This window comes from Camellia sinensis, chromosome 7, assembly GCF_055761805.1.
Source record: "Camellia sinensis isolate YWXY chromosome 7, ASM5576180v1, whole genome shotgun sequence".
In the NCBI taxonomy this organism is placed as follows: Eukaryota; Viridiplantae; Streptophyta; class Magnoliopsida; order Ericales; family Theaceae; genus Camellia; species Camellia sinensis.
This window is the reverse complement of record NC_138967.1, coordinates 124,931,579-124,946,553: the sequence shown is the minus strand read 5'-3', so window position 1 is coordinate 124,946,553 and position 14,975 is coordinate 124,931,579. Positions and strand designations below refer to the sequence as shown.

At 37.0% G+C, this 14,975-nt stretch overlaps 1 protein-coding gene across 3 annotated transcripts in view; it reads left to right on the top strand.

Moving 5' to 3' along the window:
- Positions 1-14,975, top strand: part of LOC114306451 (disease resistance protein At4g27190) — a 173,605-nt gene that overhangs the window by 125,765 nt on the left and 32,865 nt on the right. For 2 of the 3 annotated variants that reach the window (XM_082879297.1, XM_082879298.1), the window contains one exon: positions 2,347-2,733. In XM_082879297.1, the coding sequence (XP_082735423.1) occupies positions 2,347-2,733 (387 nt within the window). Of the gene's footprint in view, positions 1-2,346; positions 2,734-3,602; positions 4,052-14,975 lie in introns of those variants that run through there. The other variant, XM_082879299.1, reaches the window with a different exon arrangement.

Here is a 14,975-nt window from a genome sequence, read left to right as displayed (position 1 = left end):
TAAACCGTGAAGTACATCCCCTATCTCCTCCAACACAACACAATGCATATAAACAACAATTATACACATCATCACACAATACATAAATTTAATGTATTGTGAGAGGTCCATCCCCTATCTTCCCCTAAACCGTGGAGTACATCCCCTATCTCCTCCAACACAACACAATGCATATGAACAACAATTATACACATCATCACACAATACATAAATTTAATGTATTCTTTCAATCGTCAAACTCAATGACACATTCCAGTGATTAGTTACAGTTTGCCTAATCATCATGCATTGTCTACAACAATCACGACTATCCTCCACCGATAGCCCAAAGCAGTTATTTCTATACAGAAAATAAATGCAACAATGGATGTATAATCAATATTTCAATTAGGTGAGCGATAAACAATCCAACTACACCCTTTAACCCCATGCCTTCCCAATCTCAACAATTTCACTTCATTTCCTCATTTCTCACAATTAATTATCCCAATTAATCAAACAATGTAATTAGGTTATTTTCCATAATTCACATTACAACCCTTAGGTTCCATTTTCATTAATGTTTCAACATTAATTCCACTTTCCCATGTCAAAGATACATTTAGGTCTTATATAAATAAAAACCCCAACTTTTGTAAAATTTACGCAAAGGCCCCGAAGTTTCACAAAATTATCAAACCTACCCCAACATCTCAAAATACCAAAATTTAAAGACAAAGCTCATAGTAAGGAGTAGGTTATCCCTACCTCGAAGTTAGAGCTCGGATGGAGAAGAGACCAAAACCAAAGTGCTCCAAAGACCGAGATTTTCAGATTAAAACGACGCCCTCGACGATCAACACAACTTTTACAAAGGCCGAAGAGAAGGAGGACACTCTAACTAGATCAAACCCTAGAGAGAAGGGAGTATCTAGAGAGAGAGGCTCTCAAAAATGGTTTTTAGAAAAAGTAGGAGAGAGAAAGAAAAGCAAAAAGTGATTTGAAATCACCCAGCGGATAACTCATATACGTATGACCCGCTCGAGCGGAGAACACGACGCTCGAGCGCCAAGAACAAAAATCTGGACACGCTCGAGCGTAATAAGTCCCGCTCGAGCGCCAATACACAAGAATAAAGCACTTCCGCTCGAGCGCGAAAACCAGTCCGCTCGAGCATGGATTTCCCCATAGCCTCAGAAAACGAATCAAAGTCCTGCCGACTGAAAGATTTGAAGGTTTCTAATTGTGAGAAATTGGTTCATGTGGTTCGGTTCAATATGCTCCCACGACTGCAAAATCTGGAAACATTCATCGTAGACAGTTGTCCAAAGATGGAAGCGATAGTCACGGAGAAAGAAAAAGAAAAAAGAACCACCAGTAATGATATCCTTGCGTTCCCTCAATTAACAACTCTTAATCTTTCGGAGTTGGCGAGCCTTAAAAGTTTTTACACGTGGCCTATAAGATCGGAAGCACAACCCTTGTTCAACCACCAGGTTTGATTTTCCTAATTTATTTTATTAACCCTGTCCATGAGAAAGTGTGCACCCAAAAAAAAATAAAAATAAAATTCCTTTTGAATTACAATTTTAAATTTGAAACTTATTTGAATATTCTCTTTCTATCCAAATCCAAATAAAAGTAAAATAATTTGAAGGTGGACATGCTAGGGGCCTAGGATGGAAATTACATTATTACCCAAACAAAAATATGTATGAATTCCAAATTTAACACTATATTTTTATTTTGAATATGAATCTTAATATGATTTTATTTGGCTAAAATTATGTCCAAAATTGTAATTTGCCTAATCTTGGTTTGGGGTTCCTTAAAAAAATATTTAAATATTGGATATCATACTGGATCTCATATTTCGAGTTCAAATAATTTGATTTGTTTTACCATCTTAACTTAAATAGGTATGCCAAGAAAACGAAAATTAAATTAAATAAGAAACTATCAATATAAAAAATTATCAAGGCACCGTGGTGAATTTTTAAAATAAAATTTTCTTCCTTTTCGTAGGTCTAATCCTCAGATCTACAGTATAATTTGCCTTATCAAAAAAATAACAAATAAGATTAAGGAACACAAATTATTTAAGGCAAATAGAAAAATAATGATGAATGATGGAAAACAATGTGAAGAGGTCATAACAAAAAGGTGCATAGTTAATAATTAAGCAATATAATAAATTTTTGAAAAGAATATGGAGATATGCAATTATAAATTTGCTTGTCTATTGCTTTTCATTTCCACTCATGCATGATCAGAGCACGCATTTGGAAACTGTTACAATTATCAATTGTTGCTTATCCACAATTTTGTAACAGTCACTAACTACAAGTGTTGTAAATTACTTTACAGGTTGCTTTCCCCGTCTTGGAGAATTTGGTAATTTCGAAATTGCCTAACATAATAGAGATATGGGAGAAGCGATTACTCATAGCCTCAGAAAACGAATCAAAGTCCTGCCGACTGAAAGATTTGAAGGTTTATAATTGTGAGAAATTGGTTCATGTGGTTCGGTTCAATATGCTCCCGCGACTGCAAAATCTGGAAACATTCATCGTAGGCAGTTGTCCAAAGATGGAAGCAATAGTTGCGGAGAAAGTAAAAGAAAAAGGAACCACCAGTAATGATATCATCGTGTTCTCTCAACTAACAACTCTTAAACTTTCCGAGTTGGCGAGCCTTAAAAGTTTCTACAACTGGCCTACAAGATTTGAAGCACAACCCTTGTTCAACCACCAGGTTTGATTTTCCTAATTTATTTTCTCAACCCTGTCCATGAGAAAGTGTGCACCCAGAAAAAAAAAATTAAAATTCCTTTTCAATTACAATTTTAAATTTGAAACTTATTTGAATATTCTCTTTCTATCCAAATCCAAATAAAAGTAAAATAATTTGAAGGTGGACATGCTAGGGGCCTAGGATGGAAATTACAATATTACCCAAACAAAAATATGTATGAATTCTAAATTTAACACTATATTTATGTTTTGAATATGAATCTTAATATGATTTTATTTGGCTAAAATTATGTCCAAAATTTTAATTTGCCTAATCTTGGTTTGGGGTTCCTTAAAAAAATATTTAAATATTGGATATCATACGGGATATCTTATTTCAAGTTCAAATAATTTGATTTGTTTTACCATCTTAACTTAAATAGATATGCCAAGAAAATGAATATTAAATTAAATAAGAAACTATCAATATAAAAAATTATCAAGGCACCGTGGTGAATTTTTAAAATAATTTTTTTTTCCTTTTCATAGGTCTAATACTCAGATCTACAGTATAATTTGCCTTATCAAAAAAATAACAAATAAGATTAAGGAACACAAATTATTTAAGGCAGATACAAAAATAATGATGAATGATGGAAAACAATGTGAGGAGGTCATAACAAAAAGGTGCATAGTTAATAATTAATCAATATAATAAATTTTTGAAAAGAATATGGAGATATGCAATTATAAATTTGCTTGTCTATGGCTTTTCATTTCCACTCATGCATGATCAGAGCACGCATTTGGAAACTGTTACAATTATCAATTGTTGCCTATCCACAATTTTGTAACAGTCACTAACTACAAGTGTTGTAAATTACTTTATAGGTTGCTTTCCCCGTCTTGGAGAATTTGAGAATTTCGAAATTGCCTAACATAATAGAGATATGGGAGAAGCGATTACTCATAGCCTCAGAAAACGAATCAAAGTCCTGCCGACTTGAAGATTTGGAGGTTTCTAATTGTGAGAAATTGGTTCATGTGGTTTGGTTCAATATGCTCCCACGAGTGCAAAATCTGAAAAGATTCAATGTAGAAAAGTGTCCAAAGATGGAAGGAATAGTCGCGGAGAAAGAAAAAGAAAAAGGAACCACCAGTAATGATATCATCGTGTTCTCTCAACTAACAACTCTTAGACTTTCCGAGTTGGTGAGCCTTAAAAGTTTCTACAACTGGCCTACAAGATTTGAAGCACAACCCTTGTTCAACCAGGTTTGATTTTCCTAATTTATTTTATTAACCCTGTCCATGAGAAAGTGTGCACCGAAAAAAAAAAATTAAATTTCCTTTTGAATTACAATTTTAAATTTGAAACTTATTTGAATATTCTCTTTCTATCCAAATCCAAATAAAAGTAAAGTAATTTGAAGGTGGACATGCTAGGGGCCTAGGATGGAAATTACATTATTACCTAAACAAAAATATGTATGAATTCCAAATTTAACACTATATTTTTATTTTGAATATGAATCTTAATATGATTTTATTTGGCTAAAATTATGTCCAAAATTGTGATTTGCCTAATCTTGGTTTGGGGTTCTTTAAAAAAATATTTAAATATTGGATATCATACTGGATCTCATATTTCGAGTTCAAATAATTTGATTTGTTTTACCATCTTAACTTAAATAGGTATGCCAAGAAAACGAAAATTAAATTAAATAAGAAACTATCAATATAAAAAATTAACAAGGCACCGTGGTGAATTTTTAAAATAAAATTTTCTTCCTTTTCGTAGGTCTAATACTCAGACCTACAGTATAATTTGCCTTATCAAAAAAATAACAAATAAGATTAAGGAACACAAATTATTTAAGGCAAATAGAAAAATAATGATGAATGATGGAAAACAATGTGAAGAGGTCATAACAAAAAGGTGCATAGTTAATAATTAAGCAATTTAATAAATATTTGAAAAGAATATGGAGATATGCAATTGTAAATTTGCTTGTCTATTGCTTTTCATTTCCACTCATGCATGATCAGAGCACGCATTTGGAAACTGTTACAATTATCAATTGTTGCTTATCCACAATTTTGTAACAGTCACTAACTACAAGTGTTGTAAATTACTTTACAGGTTGCTTTTCCCGTCTTGGAGAATTTGGTAATTTTGAAATTGCCTAACATAATAGAGATATGGGAGAAACGATTATTCATAGCCTCAGAAAACGAATCAAAGTCCTGCCGACTTGAAGATTTGGAGGTTTCTAATTGTGAGAAATTGGTTCATGTGGTTTGGTTCAATATGCTCCCACGATTGCAAAATCTGAAAAGATTCAATGTAGAAAAGTGTCCAAAGATGGAAGGAATAGTCGCAGAGAAAGAAAAAGAAAAAGGAACCACCAGTAATGATATCATCGTGTTCTCTCAACTAACAACTCTTAGACTTTCCGAGTTGGTTAGCCTTAAAAGTTTCTACAACTGGCCTACAAGATTTGAAGCACAACCCTTGTTCAACCAGGTTTGATTTTCCTAATTTATTTTATTAACCCTGTCCATGAGAAAGTGTGCACCGAAAAAAAAAAATTAAAATTCCTTTTCAATTACAATTTTAAATTTGAAACTTATTTGAATATTCTCTTTCTATCCAAATCCAAATAAAAGTAAAGTAATTTGAAGATGGACATGCTAGGGGCCTAGGATGGAAATTACATTATTACCTAAACAAAAATATGTATGAATTCCAAATTTAACATTATATTTTTATTTTGAATATGAATCTTAATATGATTTTATTTGGCTAAAATTATGTCCAAAATTGTGATTTGCCTAATCTTGGTTTGGGGTTCCTTAAAAAAATATTTAAATATTGGATATGTAAAAAAATATTTAAATATTGGATATCATATTTCGAGTTCAAATAATTTGATTTGTTTTACCATCTTAACTTAAATAGACATGCCCAGAAAATGAATATTAAATAGATATGCCTAGAAAATGAAGATAAACTAAATAAGAAATTAACTATAACGATTCTAGTTTAGACCTGACCCGTTTATAGTTTGGATCTGGGATTCTTATTCTTGAATAGTTGTTCATATCTTCATTCATTCTATTTCTTCTTGAGTTTGGTTGTTTGGATGTTGTTATTGCTGAAAAATCTAGAAATCCCCTAGATGTTGATTTGTGATTATGTTTCAATTTTAAGCAGAATATAACAATCCCAATCAAACAATCAAACAATCAAGACAAAGAGACACAACGATTTTAACGTGGAAAAAACCACAATTGGACACCTCCAACTGTGATAAAAAAACCACGGGCAACAGCCACAAAACAATCCACTAAGAAGATTTAAAGGAATTACACAAGTATACTCTCAATTACCTAGCGAATCCACTCCTAATTGAACCAACCTCTATGTGCCTCTTCCAACCCGTCTTCACCTCGGAATTGTCTTTGCGATGAGCCACTCCGGAATCCACCAAAGCTTCAGGCTCGAATTCTTCAGAATCCACCGAAGAACAACTCTCTCTCTTTTGTAGAACTTGTAGAACAAACCAAACCTTTGATGTATACTCTTTAAAACATGAGTTGAATACTCAATTAAAACATCAAAGAAAACTCACAAAGTATCCCCAAATATAAACCCTAGAACCCAAAAAGTAGATCTGGAGTCGTCATCCTAAAATATGACCCAACACGCGAATTTATAGAATCTGTTCTGCGATCTTCGGTTGAGCGCCCAACAGCCCGCTCGAGCGTCTTCAGCAAAATATGCGCGCGTGATATAACAGAGGTCCGCTCGAGCGCTAGAGAACCCGCTCGAGCGCGAAATCACACCTTCCAGTATTTTTACAGACCTGACAAACTTCTGAAACCCAGCATTCTCCGCTCGAGCGGGGTCATGTCCGCTCGAGCGGACAGACAACTTGGCAGCTCGATCCCGTCATAATCAGCGAAGTGGCAATCTTGAAAGCATTAGTATCACAAACTTCTCTGAAAGGCACAATTTAGGTTGGATTCGCATCTAAACACTCATAGTCTCACTGAAATAAAAGTGCGAAAATAAATACAACTGAAAGGAGTTTTGTCAAACGGGATTGCCAAGAAATAAAACCTAACAATTGCATTTGGCGTTGGTTGGAAGTTGTTTTCTTTCAATAGAACTGTTGGCCAGATTTTGGTCAGTTATCTCGAGCGGTGCTTTGTTCGCTTGAGCTGTCTTTGAGAACTTCCCGTATCAGTCTGCAAAGATACTGGGAGGGTAGTGTTCGTTGCTCGAGCGGTGTTTGTTACACTCGAGTGGTCTTGGCTCGAGCGATCCTTCTTGTTAGGTGCCTGAGTCTTGTCAATCCCGCGAACAAACTTATGTGATTGAGTTTTAAATTTCTGTGCTGTTTTGTCTTGCTCGCTCGAGCAAAAGAGTCCTCGCTCGAGCGAAGACTGCGTTTGGCAAAAACTTGAAAGGGATGAATGTGCGCTCGAGCGAAGCTTGCGTGGCTCGAGCAAAGAAGTGCGTCTGCATAAAAACCTGAAAGAGTTGATTGTACGCTCGAGCGTAGGTTGCGTGGCTTGTGCGAAGCCACTTATAGAATTCACGCGAGATAAGGTTCTCGCTCGAGCGAGAGAAACTTCGCTCGAGCGAGCTTCACAGTCCAGGATTTCTATAAGTATTTGTTTTACTCCAAAACTAGGATTAGGTTTTTTAGATCTACTTTGAGGTTTTCTAAGGTTTTCTTCTGGAGTATTTTTGTGAGTTTTCCTTGTTAAATTGAGTGAGTGTTAAACTCATGAATTGACAAGCACATATCAAGGAGATTGATTGAATACATACAAGAGTGTTATTCTTCGGTGGATTCCGAAGATTCAAACGTGGAGTTTCAAAGGAGTTTGATTCTGTACGTAGTCGTTGATTCGACAAGTGAAGTTGTGGATTCAAACTTCAGATTAATCAGTTCCGAGACGAAGGCTTGGTGAAAGAGTTACAGAAGGTTTGAAGACAAATTGACTGAGTTGGGTAATTTGTGTGTTATCTTTGTAATCTTTCTTTCTTCAGTAGTGAATTGATTAGTGGCGTTTCGCCCGTGGTTTTTGATTACAATTGAAGGTTCTTCAATTGTGGTTTTTCCATGTAAAAATTGTTTGTGTCGATTTATTGTTTATTCTAAAAACAACAGTCTAAATCACTTTCATAAGTGCTTGATGATTTAGATTGTGTGTTTTGAATAATTGGGAATTGAAATATTTTAATCTTGATCTAATCACGAATCACTTAGGATTTTCACTTCTTATGCTTGAGCGGTTAGCCTCTGTCTGCAAAACTTTTGAGAGGGTGTCATTGTTCGCTCAAGCGGTAACTTGCTCGCCCGAACAGTCTCACTTTTTGTGTCTGGTCGCTCGAGCGATGTTTTGGTTGCTCGAGCTATCTGCGCGTAGATCAGTCTGTAAAAGTCACTTTTTGGATCACTTTTTCATCTCTTTCTCTCTCTAAACATTTCGAAAACCTAGATCTACTCTCTCTCTCTCTCTCTCTCTCTCTCTCTCTCTCTTTAAAACTCACCTTTAAACCTCAAATACACCCTCACCCTTTGATCTCTTCACCATTGTCCTTTGGAGAAAAAGGTAGAGCTCACCTAGGGCTTCATTTTAATCTGAAAAGTTCGTGTTTTTGTCAACATTGAGTTTTGGGTGTTTGGGCTTTCTCCTCTTCTGGAGTTGAGGTAGGGATTTTCTTAACGGTTTGCATGTTGTTTAGCTTCATTATATGTTATTTTTGTTAGTTATGAGTTTTCAAAAAAAAAAAAAAAAAGGATTTGGATATATATATATATATATATATTTATTAATGCACAAATTTGAGAAAAAAACACTTATTTTTAGTTGTGGTTTGGGATTGATAACCTAGTGGTTGTTGTGTTATGTATTTTTGAAGAAAACGTTTGGTTTTAATGGGTTTTCAAAGGTTAATAAAAAAAAAAACTAGGGTTTTTGATGCTTTTATGAAAATGAATGGAATTAGAATCATTATGGGATTTTGGTTGAAATGAGGTTTGGTTGAGAAATGTTTTGAAATTATAAGAAAATACCGAGTATTATTTACTTCTTTGAAATGGTGGTTTTATTGGAAACGATATGAATGGTTTTGAGAAAATTTTATATTTTCGGTGGAGATTCACAAGACACGTGAGGAGTGTGAATGATGTTTTTGGAATCATGAGATTTTTGTATAAATTATTGGGATTCCGATTTGGTTATGATTTTGGAATATTATTATTGTTGTTATCTTTTAATTAGAGATAATTGTTTTGGCAACTGGTGGTGGGTTGTATTGATAGTTGTAGAAATTGCATGTGGATTAGGGAATGGAAATATTTACAAATCATACATTGCATTGTACATATCATGAATTTCCAATTGAAGATTTCAATGTTTCGAAAAATGTATTATTGTTTTGAGATACATGTATTGTATCATTGAAAGGGGAAATAAAATGGTGAAGCTATGAGGGGGTGTTAAAGTAGAATTAAGTTGGCTTGTGTGTCTTTTGTGTAAGACCTAAAATCCGTGTGGTAGGTGTCGAGCCTTCCGGTTAATACCGATAAAAATGGCATAGTGACTTGTATAGTTACTATTATGAACATTGGCTCTGGAGATTTATTCATTATATTTACCACTTGATTGTTTGGAAAGAATATTGTTGATTTGGAAAGATGTTTTGGAAATCTTGCATTACATTGTTTCAAAGAGGGAAAATTGCATGTTTTATCATGACATTTCATATGCATACATCTTATGACATTGTTATGCTTCTTTTATGTCATTAAGTTTATTTCCATTGGACTTCATGCTCACCCTACGAGGGAAACCACTTTTAGGTGAACTGGTGTGCCTCTGCCAAGGTGATGCCTTGGGAGGGCCTTGGAACTTGAGGCTCGTATTCTGTTAACATTTACCATCACCTACCACCAAATTACCATCACCTACCACCACCTACTCCTCACCTACTCCTCACCTACTACACTCACCCTCTCCTATATAATGAGCCACTCACCATTTGTAATATACACAACAACATATATCAATCAATAATACAATTCTCTATTTCTTTTTATACATTGAATTTTTTACATGGTAGCAGAGCCAAGTTAAGAAGCTAATAATTCTGCTTCACCGGCGGGCGGCAGAATCGCCTTGGCCGCCCACCGGACCTCTACACATACCTTCACTCCGCTGCCACCAACTATTCTTCTTGATCATGATCTTCTTGTTGTTGCTGATTCAAATGTTTGGTTTTCATCATATGAGGAAAATTCTCAGATGACATAATCACTACTGTTATATTTCTCAGAGATGAAGATTCCTTAATTTTCTTGAGCAAATCATAGCCTGTCATTCCAGGCATACAGTAATCTGTAATAATCAGATTCACTTCCAATCCCTAATAATCAGCCTTGCCTTGTTCGGCAATCGGTGAATTCGCATTCTATGACGTCGTCTTCGTCTTCGTCTCACATTGCTCATCATCAGAGTTCACAGGTCGAAGGATCGAATCCACACAGCAACACTTCAAGCTCAAGCTCGAGCTCGGTCTCGTCTGCGGAAAGATCTCTTCTTCCCAGGGGACATCAAAGAAGAAGCTGTTTCATGCATCCTCCAGGGGCTATTCTTGCTCCTGGTGAGACTATCATAGCAACTGTATTCAAGTTTGTGGAGCCTCCAGAGAACAATGAAGAACCAAATTTTGGGGGACATCAATTCAGCTTGACCCTGTTGGAACTCTAACCTTGGAGTTTGATGATGGTGATGTTTTCCAGTGGAGCAAGGTCACAACATCCATTTGTAATCTTATCCTCGGTAAAGTGAACCTCAAGTGGTCTAACTTTTTATTTTTTTTTATTACTATTATTATTATATCAAATAATCAATGCACTCCTGTTCCCCACTCTACTTTCTTTTCTTTTTCTTTTTTCTATTTATTTTAATCCATCTTTTTTGCAAAGCAAACGAAAGTTTGCACACCCATCATCATTTTATTTTATTTTATTTTAACCCCCTTATCCTATTTTGATCATCATGTCTCCACTACCCAATTTTCTTTATTTTATATATATATATATATATATATCTCTTTTTATTATATTATAAAAAAAAAAAAAAAAAAATTCATCATCTCTCCTCCGTTTGATTTCAACCTCCATTATTTTTATTTATTTTCTCCAAACCACTTTCCTTATTTCCCCCATCTTTCATTTTTGATTTCAAATATATTTTTATTATTTCTTTCCTTATTTTTCTTTCACATTATTTTTAATCTTTTTCCCATTCCATTCATACCATATAGCTTTGCACACAACACCATATTTTATTCATCTCAGGGATCAACCCCGATCACAATTTTACACACAAAAAAAAAAAAAAAAAAAACACCAAAAGCTTTGTTTTCTTTTCTGTAGCCGGCCACCCACCGACCTCACTTCTTCGCCTATTCCGCCGGTCTCTTCTTTTTGCCTCCGTCCTGGACGGCCCTTGACGGTGTTGCCTCCGTGCTTCCTAGACCACCAAGCAAGTTTCCTCCTCCCTGCTCCTCCACTACAGCATATGGTGGACCTCCAAATCGGAACATCACGGTGGCCTTCCGCTTCAGCTCCTTGTTTTCTGTCTTTAGCACACTTATCTCTGCTCGCGCATCCTTATACATGCGTTGGAGCAGAGCCAGCTGGGAGTTTAACTGTTGCACCTCATTTGTCCTGCTCTGCAGCCGGTGCGACAAGTTTGTGACCGCAGTCATGGTTTCCACACATGACTTCAGAGTATACTGATTGGCCTCAATATCAGTTTGCACCGCCATTTTTTGCTCCACCGACCGCATCGGAAAGTTCAACGGAGCAACACCAGAGGTGTTTGGTTAAGGTTCACTGGCCACCGCACCAGTTATTTCTCTTGTGGACTCGTTCAGTTCTGGAAAGAGCGTGAGCAGACCACGGGAAGAGGAGGCCATGTTCTGGGTAGCTGGACGGGAAGAAGAGGCCATGTTGCTGAGTGTTTCAGAGACGGGTTGGTTACAGAGTATTACAGAGTTTCTCTCTCAGCAAAGGAAGAGTTTTTTCAAAGGATTTTCAGAAGTTTTTTGTCTGCCTCAGCCTCAGCATCAACCTTGGTTAAATAGCCAAGGCAGCCACGCGTATCGCGCGCCACTTGACGACAAACGGGCGCGCCAGCCAAGGCACTCACGTGCCTCGCCATCATATCTGCCACGCCTTTTTATGGATTGGGCACGCCTTTTGATGGCACGCCTTTTGAAAGATTGGGCACATCTTTTGAGGGTGCGACTTTTTTGAGGGTCCGACAAGACTCTGTAAACTGTCCCGACATAGATTCCGGTTAGTTTCTACAAGGGTCCGACAAGACTCTGTAAACCGTCCCGACATAGATTCCGGTTAGTTTCTACAAGGGTCCGACAAGACTCTGTAAACTGTCCCGACATTGTTTCCGGTTAATTTCTACAAGGGTCCGACAAGACTCTGTAAACTGTCCCGACATTGATTCCGGTTAGCTCCTTCATGGGTCCGACAAGACTTTGTAAACTGTCCCGACATTGATTCCGGTTAGTTTCTACAAGGGTCCAGCAAGACTCCGTAAACTGTCACAACAACTGTCACAACATTGTCTGCTACAACGGTCCGACATGACCCCATAAACTGTCTTCTACAACGGTCCGACATGACCCCATAAACTGTCTTCTACATCGGTCTGACACCGCCATCCAGTGTCCTCTACAACGTTATGACACCACCATATAGTGTCCTCTACAACGTTATGACACCACCATCCAGTGTCTTCACCAATGGTCTGACACGACCATACAGTGTCTCCTATCCTTTTTTATTTTTATATATTTTTCTTGTTTTGTTACTCTCTCCAAACTCAAGTTGGTTAGTTTCTATCCTCCTTGAGTTTGCGGGGGGCTGTTAACATTTACCATCACCTACCACCAAATTACCATCACCTACCACCACCTACTCCTCACCTACTACACTCACCCTCTCCTATATAATGAGCCACTCACCATTTTTAATATACACAACAACATATATCAATCAATAATACAATTCTCTATTTCTTTTTATACATTGAATTTTTTACATATTCATTGCTTTCTTGGTTATTGTTGTAATTTAAGCCACGGGCTTCTTTGTATTGAGTTGCAACTCATTTGCTGTAATAGGGCAACGCCCTAGAAATGTGTAGCCTTTAAGGCATTAACTTCTAATAATTTAGTTTTATTCATTATGGGTGCAATTCATGTTGTAGAACTAAAAGAATGTATTGAGGCATGTATTGGAAGCGATGTTGTATAATCATGTTGTTGTTATGTTCTGCATGTTAGCAATATTATAATGGAGTGGAATGTCTATTTATTTTGGGACATTACAACTTGGTATTAGAGCGTACCGGGTTAGAATACTTAGGGTATGTAGGAAGTGGTTCTTACCAAAACCGGTTTGTGGCAAAGAACTTATGTGGAATGCATTGTGTTTTTAATGCTAGAGTGTATGAGATTTTGTTGGGGGGAACCATTAGAAGTGTGCTAAATTTGTTATGTTTGTTTTGATTAGGATGTCTAGGCAAGGAAGTGACGACTTTCCTCCTTCCACACAGGAAGAATTGAGGAAGCAATTTTTGGAGTTGCGCCAAGGTATTACACCTTTGGCACAATTTGAGGCATGGTTTACCAAACTGTCGAGGTTTGCTCCGGAGTTGGTAGAAACTAAGGAGCTTTATTGTGCAGAGTTTGAGAGTAAGTTATGTGATGACGTTTGGGGAATGATTGTCGGGTCTTGGCATAGGAATTATTGTGTGCTTGTGGAAACGGCGGCCCACTTGAAGGCCTCAGTCCTGGTCATGGGGCAGGGTGGGGAGGAGGCCATATCAGCAACTCCTGCAATTTGGAGTCGTGGTAGACCTAATAAGAACCAAAGGAGAAGGGCAAAGTTGTTGCCCTAACCAATAGTTACACTAACGAGATCATCTAGCCAACTAGGACTTGGGGTGATCGAGTGCTCACAAGAGGAGCAGTCATTGGGATCCTTAACAGTTCAGACTTCGAGCCAGTCACGTATTCGGGGACCACCTATTTTCTATGCGTGTAATCAATCAGGTCATACTAGGCATTTTTGTACGCAATCATGGACTTCTTTGGGTGTTTCGCAATCTAGTCGGGTTCAACCTTATCTGTCCAGGCAGGGGTGATGCCTATACCAAAATCGAGTAAGGCAGTTTTCAAGAGCCTTTGGATGGTCGAACTTTTATCCTCAGAGTGTGAAGATTCCTGTTTGTTTCAAGTGTGGCCAGCTGGGTCACGTCTGTTGCTCTTGTTCTTGGCGTCAAAATTCTGGAAGTGTTTCGAGGGTTGAGAATGACCAGTCTCGACAGTCTGGTTAGAAAGGTGATAGTGGTGTTGGCGGAGGGATGGCTGTTTTGGGTAGTTAGTTTTGGTTATACCTTGTTTTGTGACAGGAGGGCAAATGGTTGTAAGTATTATGTGATCGTTTTGTTTTGTAACCTGTAAAGTGTGGAATGTTGTAATATTATGACTTTTGTTTATATACGTATGTATGGTGGGTTGTTTATTTTTATCAGTTAGGCAGTGATTTTGAGTTTTCCTTAATGTGATGAGTTGTGGAATTTGGAAATCATCATATTGATGGGTATGAACTATTGCATTTTGACTTGGGAATGTGATGGCCAGAGAGCCTTATTTTGACTAGAGATTGTTTGCTATGTTAAATAATTTGTGTTTGGTTGAAATTGATTTAGAATAGGTGGACGTTAGAGTTGGTTATGGAAGACGGGTATTTTGAGGGTCATTGTGACTAGTTGGGACATTGTGAGGGTGGAGTTATACCAGTGAGTATGTTCAGTTTAGTTGATGTTGGCTATTGGCTTAGGATAAAAGTATAAGTTTTAATTTATTGCAGTGGAGGCTTCTTGGGAGAGTAGGACGGTTGTGTCTTGTAGTGATAGGAGCAGTGTTATTGTCGGATGCATGTGGATTGGTGTGGGTAGTGAGCCTATCATGGACCTTATCGGTCTTCAGTGTGGTGTGGTGTGGTTGTATGTGATTTGCGTTGGAGGGTGTATATTATTCTGCGAAGGGGAGTTGTTTGTTTTGGCCTCGAGAAGTCCACTTCGAACTTAAGAGGGTGCGGGAGAGGTTGTAGAACCACATATAGGAGTGTTTGGTGTTGTAATATT